This window comes from Bubalus bubalis, chromosome 3 (assembly GCF_019923935.1).
Source record: "Bubalus bubalis isolate 160015118507 breed Murrah chromosome 3, NDDB_SH_1, whole genome shotgun sequence".
Lineage (NCBI taxonomy): Eukaryota > Metazoa > Chordata > Mammalia > Artiodactyla > Bovidae > Bubalus > Bubalus bubalis.
Genome location: NC_059159.1, coordinates 11,104,554 through 11,118,112, shown reverse-complemented (window position 1 = coordinate 11,118,112; position 13,559 = coordinate 11,104,554). Strand labels below are relative to the sequence as shown.

The following is a 13,559-nucleotide window of genomic DNA, read 5'->3' as shown; positions in this document are numbered from 1 at the left end:
TCTCTCAGCTTCTCCTCTGAGCTTCCAGAATTAGTCAGGAGGGCAAAATGCACACAGGTGAGTGGGCCCAAGAAGAAGACAGATCAAGAGATAGCCAGTGCCACTGGACAGAACCCCACCCCCTTTCCTGGAAGCGACAGAGTGGGTGGGCTCCTGGATGCAGATGTCTGATTTTTCTCAGGAGCACACACACAGTGTTGGCCACCTCTGAGGGGCTGACGGCACTTTATGGGGTATCCCCCCACCTGCAAGGACACAGTGATCATCCACTCTGGGGCAAGGAGCGGTAGAGGGACAAAGACCTGCCCATAGCACCAGCTCAGTGGAGTCCCTGGTTCTGAGAGCCTGGGACTGAGAGTCCTCGTTCCCAGCCCCACTCCTGCCTCAACCCCTGCCCACAAGGTTGTACAGGTGGGTGGGAATGGGAAAGGAAAGGTTTTCTGGGGCCAGGACACATGTCACAAGCTTGAGAACCCATGCATTTACAAACCCTGTGTGGGGAGGGAGGGAGTGAGGCTGAGGCTGTGGGCACCGCACATCTACCTGGAAGCCACCCTAGGAGCCTAGGCTCTGTGGAGCCCTCAGAGCTGCCGGCGTGGGCTTCAACAGTCATGTGCATGCTGCTGCTGCCACCTGGAGGCCACCCTGCACACCAGCAGCCGGGAGGCCCCAAACCTCAGGCTCTTGGGGTATGCAAAGCAGCTGGTACTGAGCTGAGAGACTGGGCGGGCCCTCAGCCAGGTTGCCTCCAGTTGATGCAGCACAGGCCTCAGACCTTGATGGGAAGGCAAATCTGACAGAGTTCCCTCCCAAATCACATCCAAAGCCCTGTGGTAAACCTGAAGACCTGCCGCAACGCGCACCGGCTTCCACCTACTCACTCCCCCAGGCCAGGTCTCCAGCCATATGTTCCCCTGAGTTTCTGGGCATCAAACTTCTTCCTGCTCCACGGGCTTTGTAAATGCTGATCCTCGGGCCTGGACTGCCCTTCCCCGCCTCTTCCAGCAGGCCTCTCCCTGAGGGCAGCTTCCCACAGATCCTCGACTCATGGGCTTTCCAGGAACTTGTACCCCCCGGGTACCTCCTTAAGGCCAAGACATCAAGGTGGCCCAAGGGCATCTTGCATGAGGTTCTATCTCCTGCACAGCAGACCAAGGTTTTTCTTGGCTGGGTCAACTTGTCTAGGAGAGTTCTGATCCCCTTTGGCCCTGAGTTTGTGCTACGTGCCTGGTGTGGCCTGATCGGCATTTCTGGCACAAGTCTTCCTCAGCTGTGCCCAGTGGCCCTGCAGGGGCCTCCCAGCTGAGGACAGCTGCTCCCTCCCAGGCCAGCTGGGCAGCTTGGGCCCTCAGGGGCTGGCATTTGAGCTGACATCAGCTGATTCACCCAGTGACCCAGGGTGCAGGAGGCTGAGAGGGTGAAGACAGGGCCAGGCAGGGCAGGGCTCCAGGACGAGTCCTGGGAACTCTGTACCTTCCAGGCCCCTCTCCTCCCCTTCAGGGCCCAATGTGACCCAAACAGACTCTCCCACAGGTGCCTGTGGCAAGCTCTTAAGCCCAAAGGCACAGGAAGAGTAGGTGCTGTGCGCTAGCCCACCCACCTGGCAGTCCACTCACCTGGCGCACGGGCTCCGGGATCCGAAACTTGCAGCAGCTGTGGGTCAGGCGCACAGCTGCCTCTAGGCTTATCTTGTGGCCCACAGAGACATAGAGGGGCTTGGAGCTGTGGTCGTGGCTCCTCAGGGCCTGTGGCAGAGAGGGCGAGGTCAGGGCGCTGGGCAGGCTTTGTGGGTGAGAGGACTGACGCATCTCAGCTGGCGGGCAGGGGCTTGGGGGACTGGCGGCACCTTCAGGGCACCTTCCTGCTGCTTGTCTTGGGGACAGGATAGGGCCAGTGAGGACCCAGAGGGCCCCTCAGCACAGTTTTGGAGGGGAGGAAGTAAAGATGCAGGGTCAGCCAGAGTGGCAAGGTCTGGGGTACACACAGTACATAGGTGCTAACCCAGGGCCCAGCTGAGGGGTCCTTCTCAGCAGGGCACAGACCCCTGGCCACTTACTCTGCCCAGGACAGTCCCAGAGCCTCCCATCAGAGGAAATGAGTCTCCTCCAGCCTTTAGGAGCTGTATCTGGAAAACAGAGAAAAAAAACAAACTTGAATACCTTTCTCGGTTGAAGGGCCGAAGGCAAGCCTGCTCATTTTCAAACCATGAGCAGTTGCTGAGCAAGGAGATAGAAGGGCCCATCCCGTGAGTGGGTCCTGCTTCCAGACACCATCTACGGCACTGTCCCACCCTGACAAGACGCTCTCAACCCTGCAGCAGAGAAGGGGCAGTAGCCCACCCAGTGCTGGGGGTGGGGAAGCGCCAGGATGGTATACACACAGGGCCACGACCTGCTCGAGGCTGCTTATTTCCTGCTGCTTTCTCTCCTGCTACAAATTTGAGCACTTCTGATTCAACCTGACAAACTTTTTCAGGTGGTAGGGACTGGCTCGCTGAGTGGGTCAGAGGCCCCTGTCAACTCAACAAACACGTGCTCCACTCAGGCATAGGGAGCTGGAAGGATAAGACAGACACAATTGATCCCTGCTCCCAGTCGGCTGTCCAGGTGGGTGAGCCATGCATGTCACTGTCCCCCTCTGGAAGGGGTCCCAGAGGATGGGGATGCCCCAGGCAGGTAGGTGCCCCAGTTCCACGTGGGAGGAAAAGCACGGAATGTTGCACAGGCCCCGAACGCCCAGTACCTACAGGCTCTGCTCCCAGTGGGCGCCACAGCAGCACGCAGGTCAGGTTAGACAGAGCAGGAGAGGCAAACGTGTGCCCAGAGGCTGGGAGAGGAGTTCCGGGTCTCCAGAGATGACCCACCACCCACGAGGAACTCTGGTCTCCTTATTCTGGCCAGTGACCCAGGATGGGAAGAGTGTCCCAGCGGAGCCGGCCCACAGCGGGGCAGTCTGTGTCCTGTGCCACACAGGCCCCCTCACCTTCTCCTTGTGCAGAGCATTGTTCTCAAGTCCATCCACCTGCAGGAGTTTCTTGGCCACCCCGATGCAAGGCAGGTCTGTGAGGACACCAAGGTGGCAGGCCACCCCAAAACCTGCAGGGGCAAAGGAAGATGAGGCTGGAGCAGTGAGCCCAGTAGTCAGGAGTCGGGGTGGGGGACACAATAGAGCCTCACCGAGCTTCCCATCAACGGAGGCCTGTTGGCGGGCAAGGACTAGGGGTACAGGCCTCAGAGCCCCACCTTGACCTTGAATCTGGCCCTCTGCCCCAACTTCCCAGCTGGCAGGCTGGATGGATGCCTCCCTCCATCTGACTAGATTAGGAGCCTAATTACAATTAACATGCTCACATGTTTCACCTGCTTCTCCTTTCATTTTCTGGCACCTCCCATCCTCCCCTCTGTGGCTACCTTGAGGCCTCTGGGTCTCTGCCCTAACTGCCCCAGCACTTTGGGGTTCCTGCCAGGAGGCCAGGATAACAGTGACTGGGGTCAAGGCCCAGGGCTGGCCTGCTGGTCCTGCACTAGCGTCCAGGGTGGCTCTGGGCCCACAGGCTCCCAGGGCAGGGACTGAAAACACAATGCCACCCCTTCTCAACTCCCTCTCCCTCCAGCTTTGTATCTGAGGGTATGACAGCCCCTTCCCCTTGGTGGTTTTCTCCTGGGTCAAAGTTCTCCCGTGTTGTGGGGCACATGTGTCCGTTCCTGCTTGGTTCCAGGCAAGAGTCCGCCTAGGACACAGGGCAGGTCGCTAGTGGGACAGGCTAGCTGAGCTCAAAGTGATCAAAGTGAAAGTGTTAGTCGCTCAGTTGTGTCTGACTCTTTGCAACTTCATGGACTGCAGCCCGCCAGGCTCCTCAGTCCATGGAATTCTCCAGGCAAGAATACTGGAGTGGGTTGACATTCCCTTCTCCAGGAGATCTTCCCAACCCAGAGATCAAACCCAGGTCTCCTGCACTGCAGACAGATTCTTTACCACCTGAGCCACCAGGGAAGCCCCAGCTGAGCTCAAGGTCTACGACTTTTGGTAGCACTGTGTCCAAACTGGGTGGTGGTACCTGAGCTGGGCCAGCACACGTAGTGGGGACAAGCAGGAAAGAGTAGGGGTGAAGAGAAGCAGGGGCTCTTTACTAGGGGATCTTGACAAGGAAAGCAAAACCAGGAGTTGCAGGGCCAGGCTAGGGGGCGGAGGGCCCATGGCCTGGTGCAGGTGACCGCCCCCTTCAGGTCCCTCTCCTACAACCCTCCTGGGCCGTCTTGGGAGCAGGATTACCTCGGTGGTGCAGCACCCCATTTCCATCCACAAAAAGGACCTGGAAGAGCCACAGGGGAAAGTCACAGTCAGCTGAAGCACCTCACGTCCATCAGGCTGGGGCATCCCAGAGCAAGAGGAGGGACCCAGTTCTTTAGGTCTTATCCCTCTTGAGGCAAAAGCACTTCTCCAGGAAGTTCATGGAACCTCTCCCTGTAATGCAGCAAGGCCTGCGGAAGGCCTTCCCTCCAGCCCAGTGAGGTACTTGCCTGGGGCATGAGGCGGGGTTCCCTCTGCCGAAGCTGCTGCACTGCATCCACCAGGAAAGGCAACTCTCGGAAGGCCAGGAAGCCCGAAACGTAGGGGGCTGTCAGGGTCACCATTCGGCAGTCCTCATACAGCACCTGCCACCAGGCACCTGGTCACCAGGCACTGGGTCACCTCCCCCTGCCCGCCCTCAGCCCTCATCTGTCAATCCTCATCACTCCCTCTGTCTCCCAGGCTCACCCCCAAGTTCCCCCTTCCCTTCCTCACTATCTGGGGACACGTGATCCACCCTACAGGTAGGCAGTGGGGATTCAAATGCTGCCATTTCAAAGGCACTGGCCACACCTGGTCTGTACCAGGCCCTCCTCAGGCTGCCTCCTGTGTAAGTCAGAGCTGCTGTCCTCCTGCCCACCCTGCTGCCAGCCCGTCTGGAGGCTCACAGAAGACCAAGCACAAGAAGCAACTGTGAATAAGGCCAGCGTGTCCTATGAGATGGAGCCTCGGGGAAGAAAAGGCCAGGTTTTCATAGAGGCTACACAGCAAGAAGGGCAACTCTTGCTTTATGAAAAGAGAGTGCAAGTATTTCAGACAAAGGACAGGCATGATCTGAGAGGCAGTCTGGAAGAGAATTAGATCCTGAGAGACTGGAGAGTCCAAAAGGAAAAATTCTGAGGTTGCAATTGCAAATAACTCGAGAGAGAGAAAGGGGGTTACCCCCAGAGATGCACTAAAAGGCCTGGCTAATGCTGGGAGGAGTAGGGGCCAGAGGTCTGAGGCAGACCTGCTGGGGACCATCCAGTTTTCACATACTCTGGCAGGCTGTTCTTCAAACTCAAAGTCCTATCACAGCATGGAAGAGGGGCTCCTGTTCCCACTTGATTAGAATGGTAAAGGACCTGCTCAGAGCACAGGATGGCAGCCCTAAGTCCTTTAACCTTGAGTTTTCATTAGAGCCAGACCTGCTTGAGGTAGAGAATGTTTCCCACTAAGCACACTTCTCCAGAAACCTCGGATATCCTGGATTGTTACTAGCCACCCCACACACCGATCTCTTGGTGACAGCTTTCAAAATCATACTTTCACCTCTCCCTCTAAGCTGGGTCATAACAGCACGTCCAAGTGAAGGGATTACTCTAATAGTATTGAGGAAGGGCTTGTTCTTCCAATATTTTTATCAGTGATTCACAGGAGACTCATAAAATTGCCAGTGATTTAGACTGGGCAGGGTCCAGGTGGATGACAGACTGGAGAATTCAATTCTCAGTGACCCCAGCAGGCTGGAGTGCTGAACCCCATGCAACAGAATGACTCTTCACAGGGACACAGGGGAAGTTCAAGTGTGGCCTGAGTTCCCATAGGCTGATGGTGGCTGCTTATGTCTGAATCTCTCTGAACAAGTTCCAGAAACCAGAGATCCACAGAAGAAGAGATACACCTCCCCTGGCCCCACGCCCACATCATAACCAGGAGACGACAGAGTACAACCATCAGTGTGCACCTACATGTGGAAATAAACAGCCCAGACTCACAGAGCCAGCACTAGGCCCCACACTGGGAAGGCAGGTGGGGATGGGGCAAGGGCAAGGGGTATGGCAGGGCCTACTGGTTGGGAGCCTGATGGAATGAGACCTGGGGGTCAGCTCTGGCCTTACCAGGAAGATGCTGCTCTGGGAAAGAGGTGAGCCCTGGGGGCTCAGGGAGAAGACAGTGAGGACAGAAATGTAAGCTCCTTTGGAAACGAGAGTATCAAAGAATCAGAAGACACACTGGCCATCTTTGCTTCAGAAAAGAACACCATTTATTAACATGACTACACTTCACAGTTCAAGACTTAAGAAACCCAACGAGCCACCCAAACTCCCAGCCCTTGAGTTTCCTCTTTAAATATAACTTAAAAGTCAACAGAGAAAGGCAGTACACAAAAACTACAAGAACTCAGAAGGCAACGATCAACGCTTTTGAGCTGATGAAATGCTGCCCCCAACTAGTCGTGCATCAGAGGGAAATTAACAGAGAGCACAACCTGGGAGAAATAAAAACAGAACCATAAAAAAACCTGGCAAGTTAGGAAACCCAGCATATGTATGATTGAAAAAGAGAAACAAAACTGTGGAGCTGAAATAATAAATAGAACTAACACTTAAAAGCACAATCTAAGAAACGTTCCCAAAATAAAAAGTGATCTGACCCCACACATTGAAAGACCCAACTGGGAACTCGGGGAAACTGACGTGGAAGAGCCAACTCAAGATGTATCTTAGTGGAAAAAAAGTAAACAGGCAACATACTGGATCCCCCTCCCCCCCAAAAAACCCCCACAGCAATCATAATCTACTGGCAACAGTAATTATTTAACATAAAATATGTCAAAGTCTTACAGATCAGAGAACACATTTTAGAGATTAAGGACCACTGGGGAAATGTGTTACGGAAGGGGTGATGGAATTCTGTATGTGCATTCTAAGGGTGATGACGACACCACCGGTATGCAGAAAAATGTCACTCCAGGACAAGCCTGCTGAGCTCTCACAAGCTCTGGGAGACACTCCTGAATCTCAGTGTGCACCCAGAGAAGACCGCAAAACCAGTTGAATCTTTAGAGGGTGTTCAATGTGTTATTTCAACTTTTCAGTATGTGTGCACATTCTCAAGTTACAAATCTGGGACAGGGAAAAATCAATTGTGCTAGTTAGCATGTGGGCATGATCTGGATGGTCTGTAATCTCTGTGAAGATCTGCAAGTTCCAACCTAAGCTGGCATTAGGCTCACCAATGGATGAACCAAACGGCTGAACTGCACTTGACGTACTCAATTCAGTTCTGGGTGCTGGATATAAAAACGAGCCCTGCTCACTGCGGGCGGGCCAGAGGGCCAGCAGCAAGAGAAGGAGCTGGGAATCACCCCAATGAGACTCAGGAGAACACACAACGGTCTTCAAATAGGAGGGTTTTCAGAGAAGGGCAGGAAAAGTTTGTCCTGTACTATGCACCAGAAAGCAGAAGTAACAAACAAGTACATTTCAGCTCTATGTGGAAAAGAACACACTCTTCCAATTATGGAATGGGCTCTGTGTGAGGCCACAATTTGTCAGGCACGACAAGAAAAGAGTTTCTGGCTGTGTGAATGGCAGACCAGAGACTCACAGCCTGGGTTTGCTATGGAATCACAGGAAGGATTGTCAAAAAAACCCAAATATCAGTAAATGGAGAGGGGCCCGGGAATCAACAACTTTATTGAGATATAATTTGCTACCATAAAATTACTTGAAGAGTATAAGTCAACCATTTCTGGTAATTTACAGAGTCATTCAACCATTGCCATAATCTAATGTTAGAACATTTTAATCTCTCCCAGATAATTCTTATACTCATTAACAGTTACCCTCCATCTCAATCGCTAGACCTTGGCAACCACAACACTACTTTCTGTCTCTACAGATTTGCCTATGAAATCTTATTTCTAAACACACTTCCAGGTGACTCTGATTGCATAGAATCATAGATGGGCATTTGGGAGTCACTGGACCAGACTCTTATAAGAGCATTCCTTAGACTAAGCACCCATAGCCTAGGATGGCAAGTGCTGACTACACCCAAGTGCTGGGGTTCTGAAAAAAATACAGTATAACCCTACTCTCGAGAACCTACAGACGGTGGGAAAAACAATATAAACCAATAACTTCTTTTCTTTGAGATGTGTCGGGAACATCCCCTAGAGAAGGAAATGGCAACCCACTCCAGTATTCTTGTCTGGGAAATCCCATGGACAGTGGAACCTGGCAGGCTACAATCCATGGGGTTGCAAAGAGGCAGATACGACTTGGCAACTAAACAAGAAGAAGGAGAGACTATTCAAAATGATTACTGCAATGAAGGGGAGTTGACTACTGCAATAGGGAGAGTGCTCTGCTAATAGGCTGTAAGATCTGAGAGGATCTCTTAAATCAGTAACTTTAATACAGTGTGAGAAGTACTGTAAGAACACATGCAAAACAAAGAGACCTAGGACAAGAAGGTGATTAATTCTGCAGGTAGAGAATGGTACAGAGCGACGGGAACAACTGAATTGAAAAATGAGAAGCTGTCCTAAGAATTAACAGTACCTTAGCATTTACTTTTTGAGGGCTTACCACATGCCTGTTAATTGCTTTCCATACATGATCTCAATTATTCCTCACCAAACTCTGAGTCAGGTATCAATATATTTCTGCTAAATTCTGACTGAAAGCTCTTCGAGTAAAGTGCAAATACACTGAGGCAGGAAGATGGCATCTCTGGGAGCAGGCAGAGGAGCATGGAGGGGGAAATGCTGAAGCTGCAGAGCAGAAGTTTCTTTGTCAAGCTCTTCTTCCGCCAAGGCTTCCTGAGCTGTTGACTCCAAAGGAATGGTGGGTGCACTGTTCATTCATTCACATATCTATTTGAGCATCTTCTTTGTGCCAGGCATCAAGCTAAGTGCCAAGGCTATAACTGGTGTGCAAGAGAGTACAGTTTCTACTATTGTGGAGTTTACATTCTGGTGCAGGAGACACAGGCCAATTCTATCCCAGGTGATAAAGAGAAATGAGAGGATGCTGGGAGCAACTCCTGGTCTTGTAGGACGAAGTGGGGGACTTACTGAAGGACCTAAGAGATGAGGAGTTAGCCAGATGAAAAATATTCCAGGAGAGGAAACATCACTGCAAAGGTCAGGCAGGCAGATACAGCATGGAGTGCTTGAGGAAGCTGAAGTCCTCCAGAATGGGGAGTGGGTGATGAACGCGGGAGGTGGCCAGAGGTGAGCCTACTATGAGTTACATTAAGCAGGGGTCAGATCATGAAGAGCCTTTATGCCTTGTTAGTGAGTGTTGCTTTTATTTACTGTGCGATCACAGGATGGGCACTTAAGTGTTTTAACTGGACTAGGTGGTGACTGCTCACATTTGCTTTTTAGGAAAACTGCTCTGTTGGCAACATGGAGAAAGGACCCTGGGAAGATTCCGCCTGTCCCCTACACAAGAGGTGACAGTGGTACAGCCAAGAAGGGGCAGCAGCGATAGAGACAAGGGGACAGACTCCAGTGATTTTAGGTGGTGGGGAAAATGTAGTTAGTGTGTGACCAGCTAAGGGGTATGGGAAGACAAAGATTTCTAGCGTCTTGGGCAACTTGAGGGTATGTTGCTGTGAGTTCCTGAGATGGGGAGCAAAAGATGACTGCCAAACTTGGAGATCATGAGTTAGTTTGGATTTAGGTCACAGAATCTAGTCAGTTTTTGCTCCCCTCCTCTTTTCTTCAAAAGCTTTCCAATTTATTAGTGAACTCCCACAAGAGGAGAAGCGGGGTTCTACCCTGGCACTGTTCCCTGTCCAGAGTCCCGCCTCTCTCACTAATGCACCCGGGGACCCAGCGGTGCGGCCCCTGCCCAGAGTCCCCTAGGGGTTACCTCAAGCTCTGGGTAGCTGAGCACCACCAGGGAGGCGCAGGCGCTGCCACTGTCGTCTTTCACAAAAGACACGTCCACGCCCCCGACCCTCTGCAGGCCTGAGAAGGCGGGGTCCCGTTGCCAAGCCTCCGTATCCCGGTCCACAACACGGGTCTTCAACGAGGCTTGCTCCCTGAGAGTAGAAACAGGTCCAGCGGGCCGCGCGGCCCAGAAGCCCCGCACCCCGCGGTCCAGCTAAGGCCGCCCTCACGCGGATTCCAGGCCCGGGAGTCGAAGCTCTACCAGGGACCCTCCTGGTCTCGAAGTCCCTCCCTCCCCTGGGACCCAGACGCGGTCCCGGAAGCTACAGCCCTTTCGCCCGCAAGCCAAAAGCAGGCCCAGGCCCCTGCGGCCCTAAGTCAGGGGTTATGAGGTCGGAGGTCCGCGGGGAACCACGTCGCTCCAATCCCCGGACTTCGCGCGTGCCCTGCCTCATTACCGTTTCCAGTCCAACAAGATCTCCTCAGGCGGTTTTCCAGCCGCCTTTCGGGCCATGCCGCTGCCTGGAGCGCCCCCTTCCTGTAGCGTCACTTCCGGAGCGCCGCGCGCAGGCGCTATGCCTGCGTCGTCGCCGTGGCAGCGTTTGCTGAGGCTCTTGGACACCGCCGTCTGGTGGCCGGAGGCCTAGCTGGGCATTAGCTGCGCCGAAAGAGCGGCAGCCAGCCGTCAGAGTTGACCTTCTGACATAGCCGCGGGGAAGGGAAAGTCTTACCCCTCCAGAGCTTCTGATGGGATGTGAAAGTTACACTGACAAACACAGATCTGCAGGAGAAAAGCATGTGTACATATTTTACTGAGTTTCTCCGCGTACCTGCTTACCTTGTGGCTTAGCTGGTAAAGAATCCGCCTGCAATGCGGGAGACCTGGGTTGGGAAGATCTCCTGGAGAAGGGAAAGGTTAACCCACTCCAATATTCTGGCATGGAGAATTCCATGGACTGTATAGTCCATAGGGTCGCCAAGAATCGGACACGACTGATCGACTTTCACTGCTACACGTACAGGGAGGGGACCTTTCATTAGAGAGTGGAGACCCAAAGAAGTGGCCAGAACGAAAGCTTTATACCTATTAGAGAAAGAAACAATGAATTTGTGAAGAACCAACCAGTCCATTCTGAAGGAGATCAGCCCTGGGATTTCTTTGGAAGGAATGATGCTAAAGCTGAAACTCCAGTACTTTGGCCACCTCATGCGAAGAGTTGACTCATTGGAAAAGACTCTGATGCTGAGAGGGATTGGGGGCAGGAGGAGAAGGGGACGACAGAGGATGAGATGGCTGGATGGCATCACTGACTCGATGGACCTGAGTCTCAGTGAACTCCGGTAGTTGGTGATGGACAGGGAGGCCTGGCGTGCTGCGATTCATGGGGTCGCAAAGAGTCGGACACGACTGAGCGACTGAACGGAACTGAACTGATAAGGCAAGTGAGGTTTGGGCTGTGGGTAGTAAATAGTGAAACCAGATCGAGCTTTCCTCACACAGCCTTCTCAACCCTAAACCCCCTGCCTCTGGTGATAAGAATGTCCCTCTCCTTCCTGGGAGGGGACCTTTCACCTGGGAGATTTGGAGCGAAAAATGGTTGAAGCAGGAGTGATTTTGCTGCTTCTGCCATTGTCTAAAATTTCTCTGGCTTAAGATCAATATGCCAAGGTGCCATATTTTGGGGTAGTGTGTCCTGAACGCCATCACCAAGCATCTTCCGTTTACGTGGTACCTTGACCTCAGTTTCAGTGACTCTTTTTGAGGACAGGACACAGTCCTTAGTGGGTCCAGACTCATAATTTGACCTGGTGGATCTTGGTGAGCATAAAAACTAAATAGGGACAACCTGTGGGGCATTGACTGACCCCTGCTTGTCAGTTGAAAGAATAATGATTCCATTCTCGTTGTGCTAGGTGTTGTACAAGATGCTGAGGTTACAGCTTCCTGATGTTAGAACTGCAGTTGTGTTAAGTGCTGACATGAAAAGAATATGGGAGCCTGTTTAAACTGGTGGTAAAAGGAGCCCTGAAGGTTGAGTACAAGAGAGCATTTTAGGCAAAGAGAACAGCACATGTAAAGGGCTGAGACAGCAAAGACGTTGGTATATTTGATGTACTGAAAGGTGACCAGATAGGCTGAGGTGCAGCGATTTAACCAGTGGTTTATGTTCTACTAGGGGAATTTGGAGAAGTATATGGATAAGTAATCTGAATACAAACCTCAAGAGGAAAATACAGGAGACTAGGACAGGAGTCTGAGTTTCAGGAAAGGCTTCATATGGCATTGACCACGGATGGGCCTGGAGATGTGGGTAAGTTTTCAGCTGGGAGAGGGGATGATGACTGTTTCCTGAGCGCTCACAGCAGACCAGGCACTGTGTTGTGATTTACCCACGCCCTCTTATTTCTCACCACAGCACTGTATTTTACAGATGGGGAAATTGAGGGGTAAAGAGGTCAAGTGGCTTGCCTGAGGCCAGACAGCAGGCAAATGGGAGGGCCAAGAATTACTCTGGGGTCCACCTGGGCTGTACTCTGTGTCAGCCTTGTGTTACAGACAGGATGCAGAGGGCTTTCGATCCAGTAATCCGGAGCCATTCACTGGCCTGTGGAGATGGAGACAGTTTTTGGGTGCTGAGGAGAGAGCAGTGGTCTGGATGGAGGTTCTGATGTGCTTCAGGGTACAGGCGTGGTGATGGGGAGGGAATGCTGGGGAAAGTGCAACACTCCAGGTGGGTCTCGGTGTAAAGGAAGGGAAGCAGGGTTAAAGGCAGGCCTTTATAGGATGTGCAGTCACAGGGGTGGTTTCCATGTGCTCCCACTGGGCCCTTTCCTCTCCAGTTTCTCTCTGCTGTTGCCCCAGATGGCTTCCTGAAATAATCCCAGCTCCTCAGAAGGAAGCACAGCCTTGCTGTCCTCAGAAGACACTTCAGTCTGATGAGGTGTGAATCTTGTCAGCATTTGCTTTCTTGGGAGAAGGCACATTCCTGGTGTTTTTCCAGTTGGAAATGGGATTCATAATGTTTGAGCATGGGACTAATTAATAACTAGAGGGATTAGAAAAAGCAAAAAGCAATATAAATGCAAATCATGGCATGGATGGATGGTTATTCAGCTCAAGGCCTCAGGCTTTCTTCTTCTATTAATATGTCCTCATCTAGTATCTTTCCAGATCCAGCTGATACAGTGACCTTATACTTGGCAAGAACATATTAAAAGATGTAGCAGTGGCCCTGTGTGGGGCTGGACATGGGTAGCTTTACCTACTGAGCAAGGCCCTTTTCCACAGTGATTGTTTGTCAGTAGAAGTTTGTTTCCGAAGTGGAATTGCCTGAACCTGGGAGGAAATGAAATAGCTCGTGATTGTCTCAGTTTGTTATTTAGTCGCTAAGTCATGTCTGACTCTCTGTGACCCCATGGACTGCAGTGTTCCAGGCTTCCCTGTCCTTCACTATCTCCAGGAGTTTGCTCAAACTCATGTCCATTGAGTCGGTGATGCCATCCAACCATCTCATCCTCTGTTGTCCCCTTCTCCTCCTGCCCTCAACCTTTCCCAGCATCAGGGTGTTTTACAGTGAGTCAGCTCTTCCGCATCAGG

The 13,559-nt window shown here is 52.2% G+C and overlaps 1 protein-coding gene across 11 annotated transcripts in view; it reads right to left on the bottom strand.

The window, feature by feature from the left end:
* Positions 1-10,573, bottom strand: part of ENDOV (endonuclease V) — a 29,681-nt gene extending 19,108 nt beyond the window's left edge. For 9 of the 11 annotated variants that reach the window (XM_025279663.2, XM_044938667.1, XM_025279665.2 and 6 more), the window contains exons 1-7: positions 10,420-10,573; positions 9,942-10,113; positions 4,521-4,655; positions 4,273-4,312; positions 2,983-3,095; positions 2,057-2,125; positions 1,617-1,745 (exon numbers count right to left, since the gene is read on the bottom strand). In XM_025279663.2, the coding sequence (XP_025135448.1) occupies positions 1,617-1,745; positions 2,057-2,125; positions 2,983-3,095; positions 4,273-4,312; positions 4,521-4,655; positions 9,942-10,113; positions 10,420-10,475 (714 nt within the window). In that variant the 5' untranslated portion in view covers positions 10,476-10,573. Of the gene's footprint in view, positions 1-1,616; positions 1,746-2,056; positions 2,126-2,982; positions 3,096-4,272; positions 4,313-4,520; positions 4,670-9,941; positions 10,114-10,419 lie in introns of those variants that run through there. The other 2 variants (XM_025279664.2, XM_006064157.3) reach the window with 2 other exon arrangements.
* Positions 10,574-13,559: the final 2,986 nt, after the last annotated feature.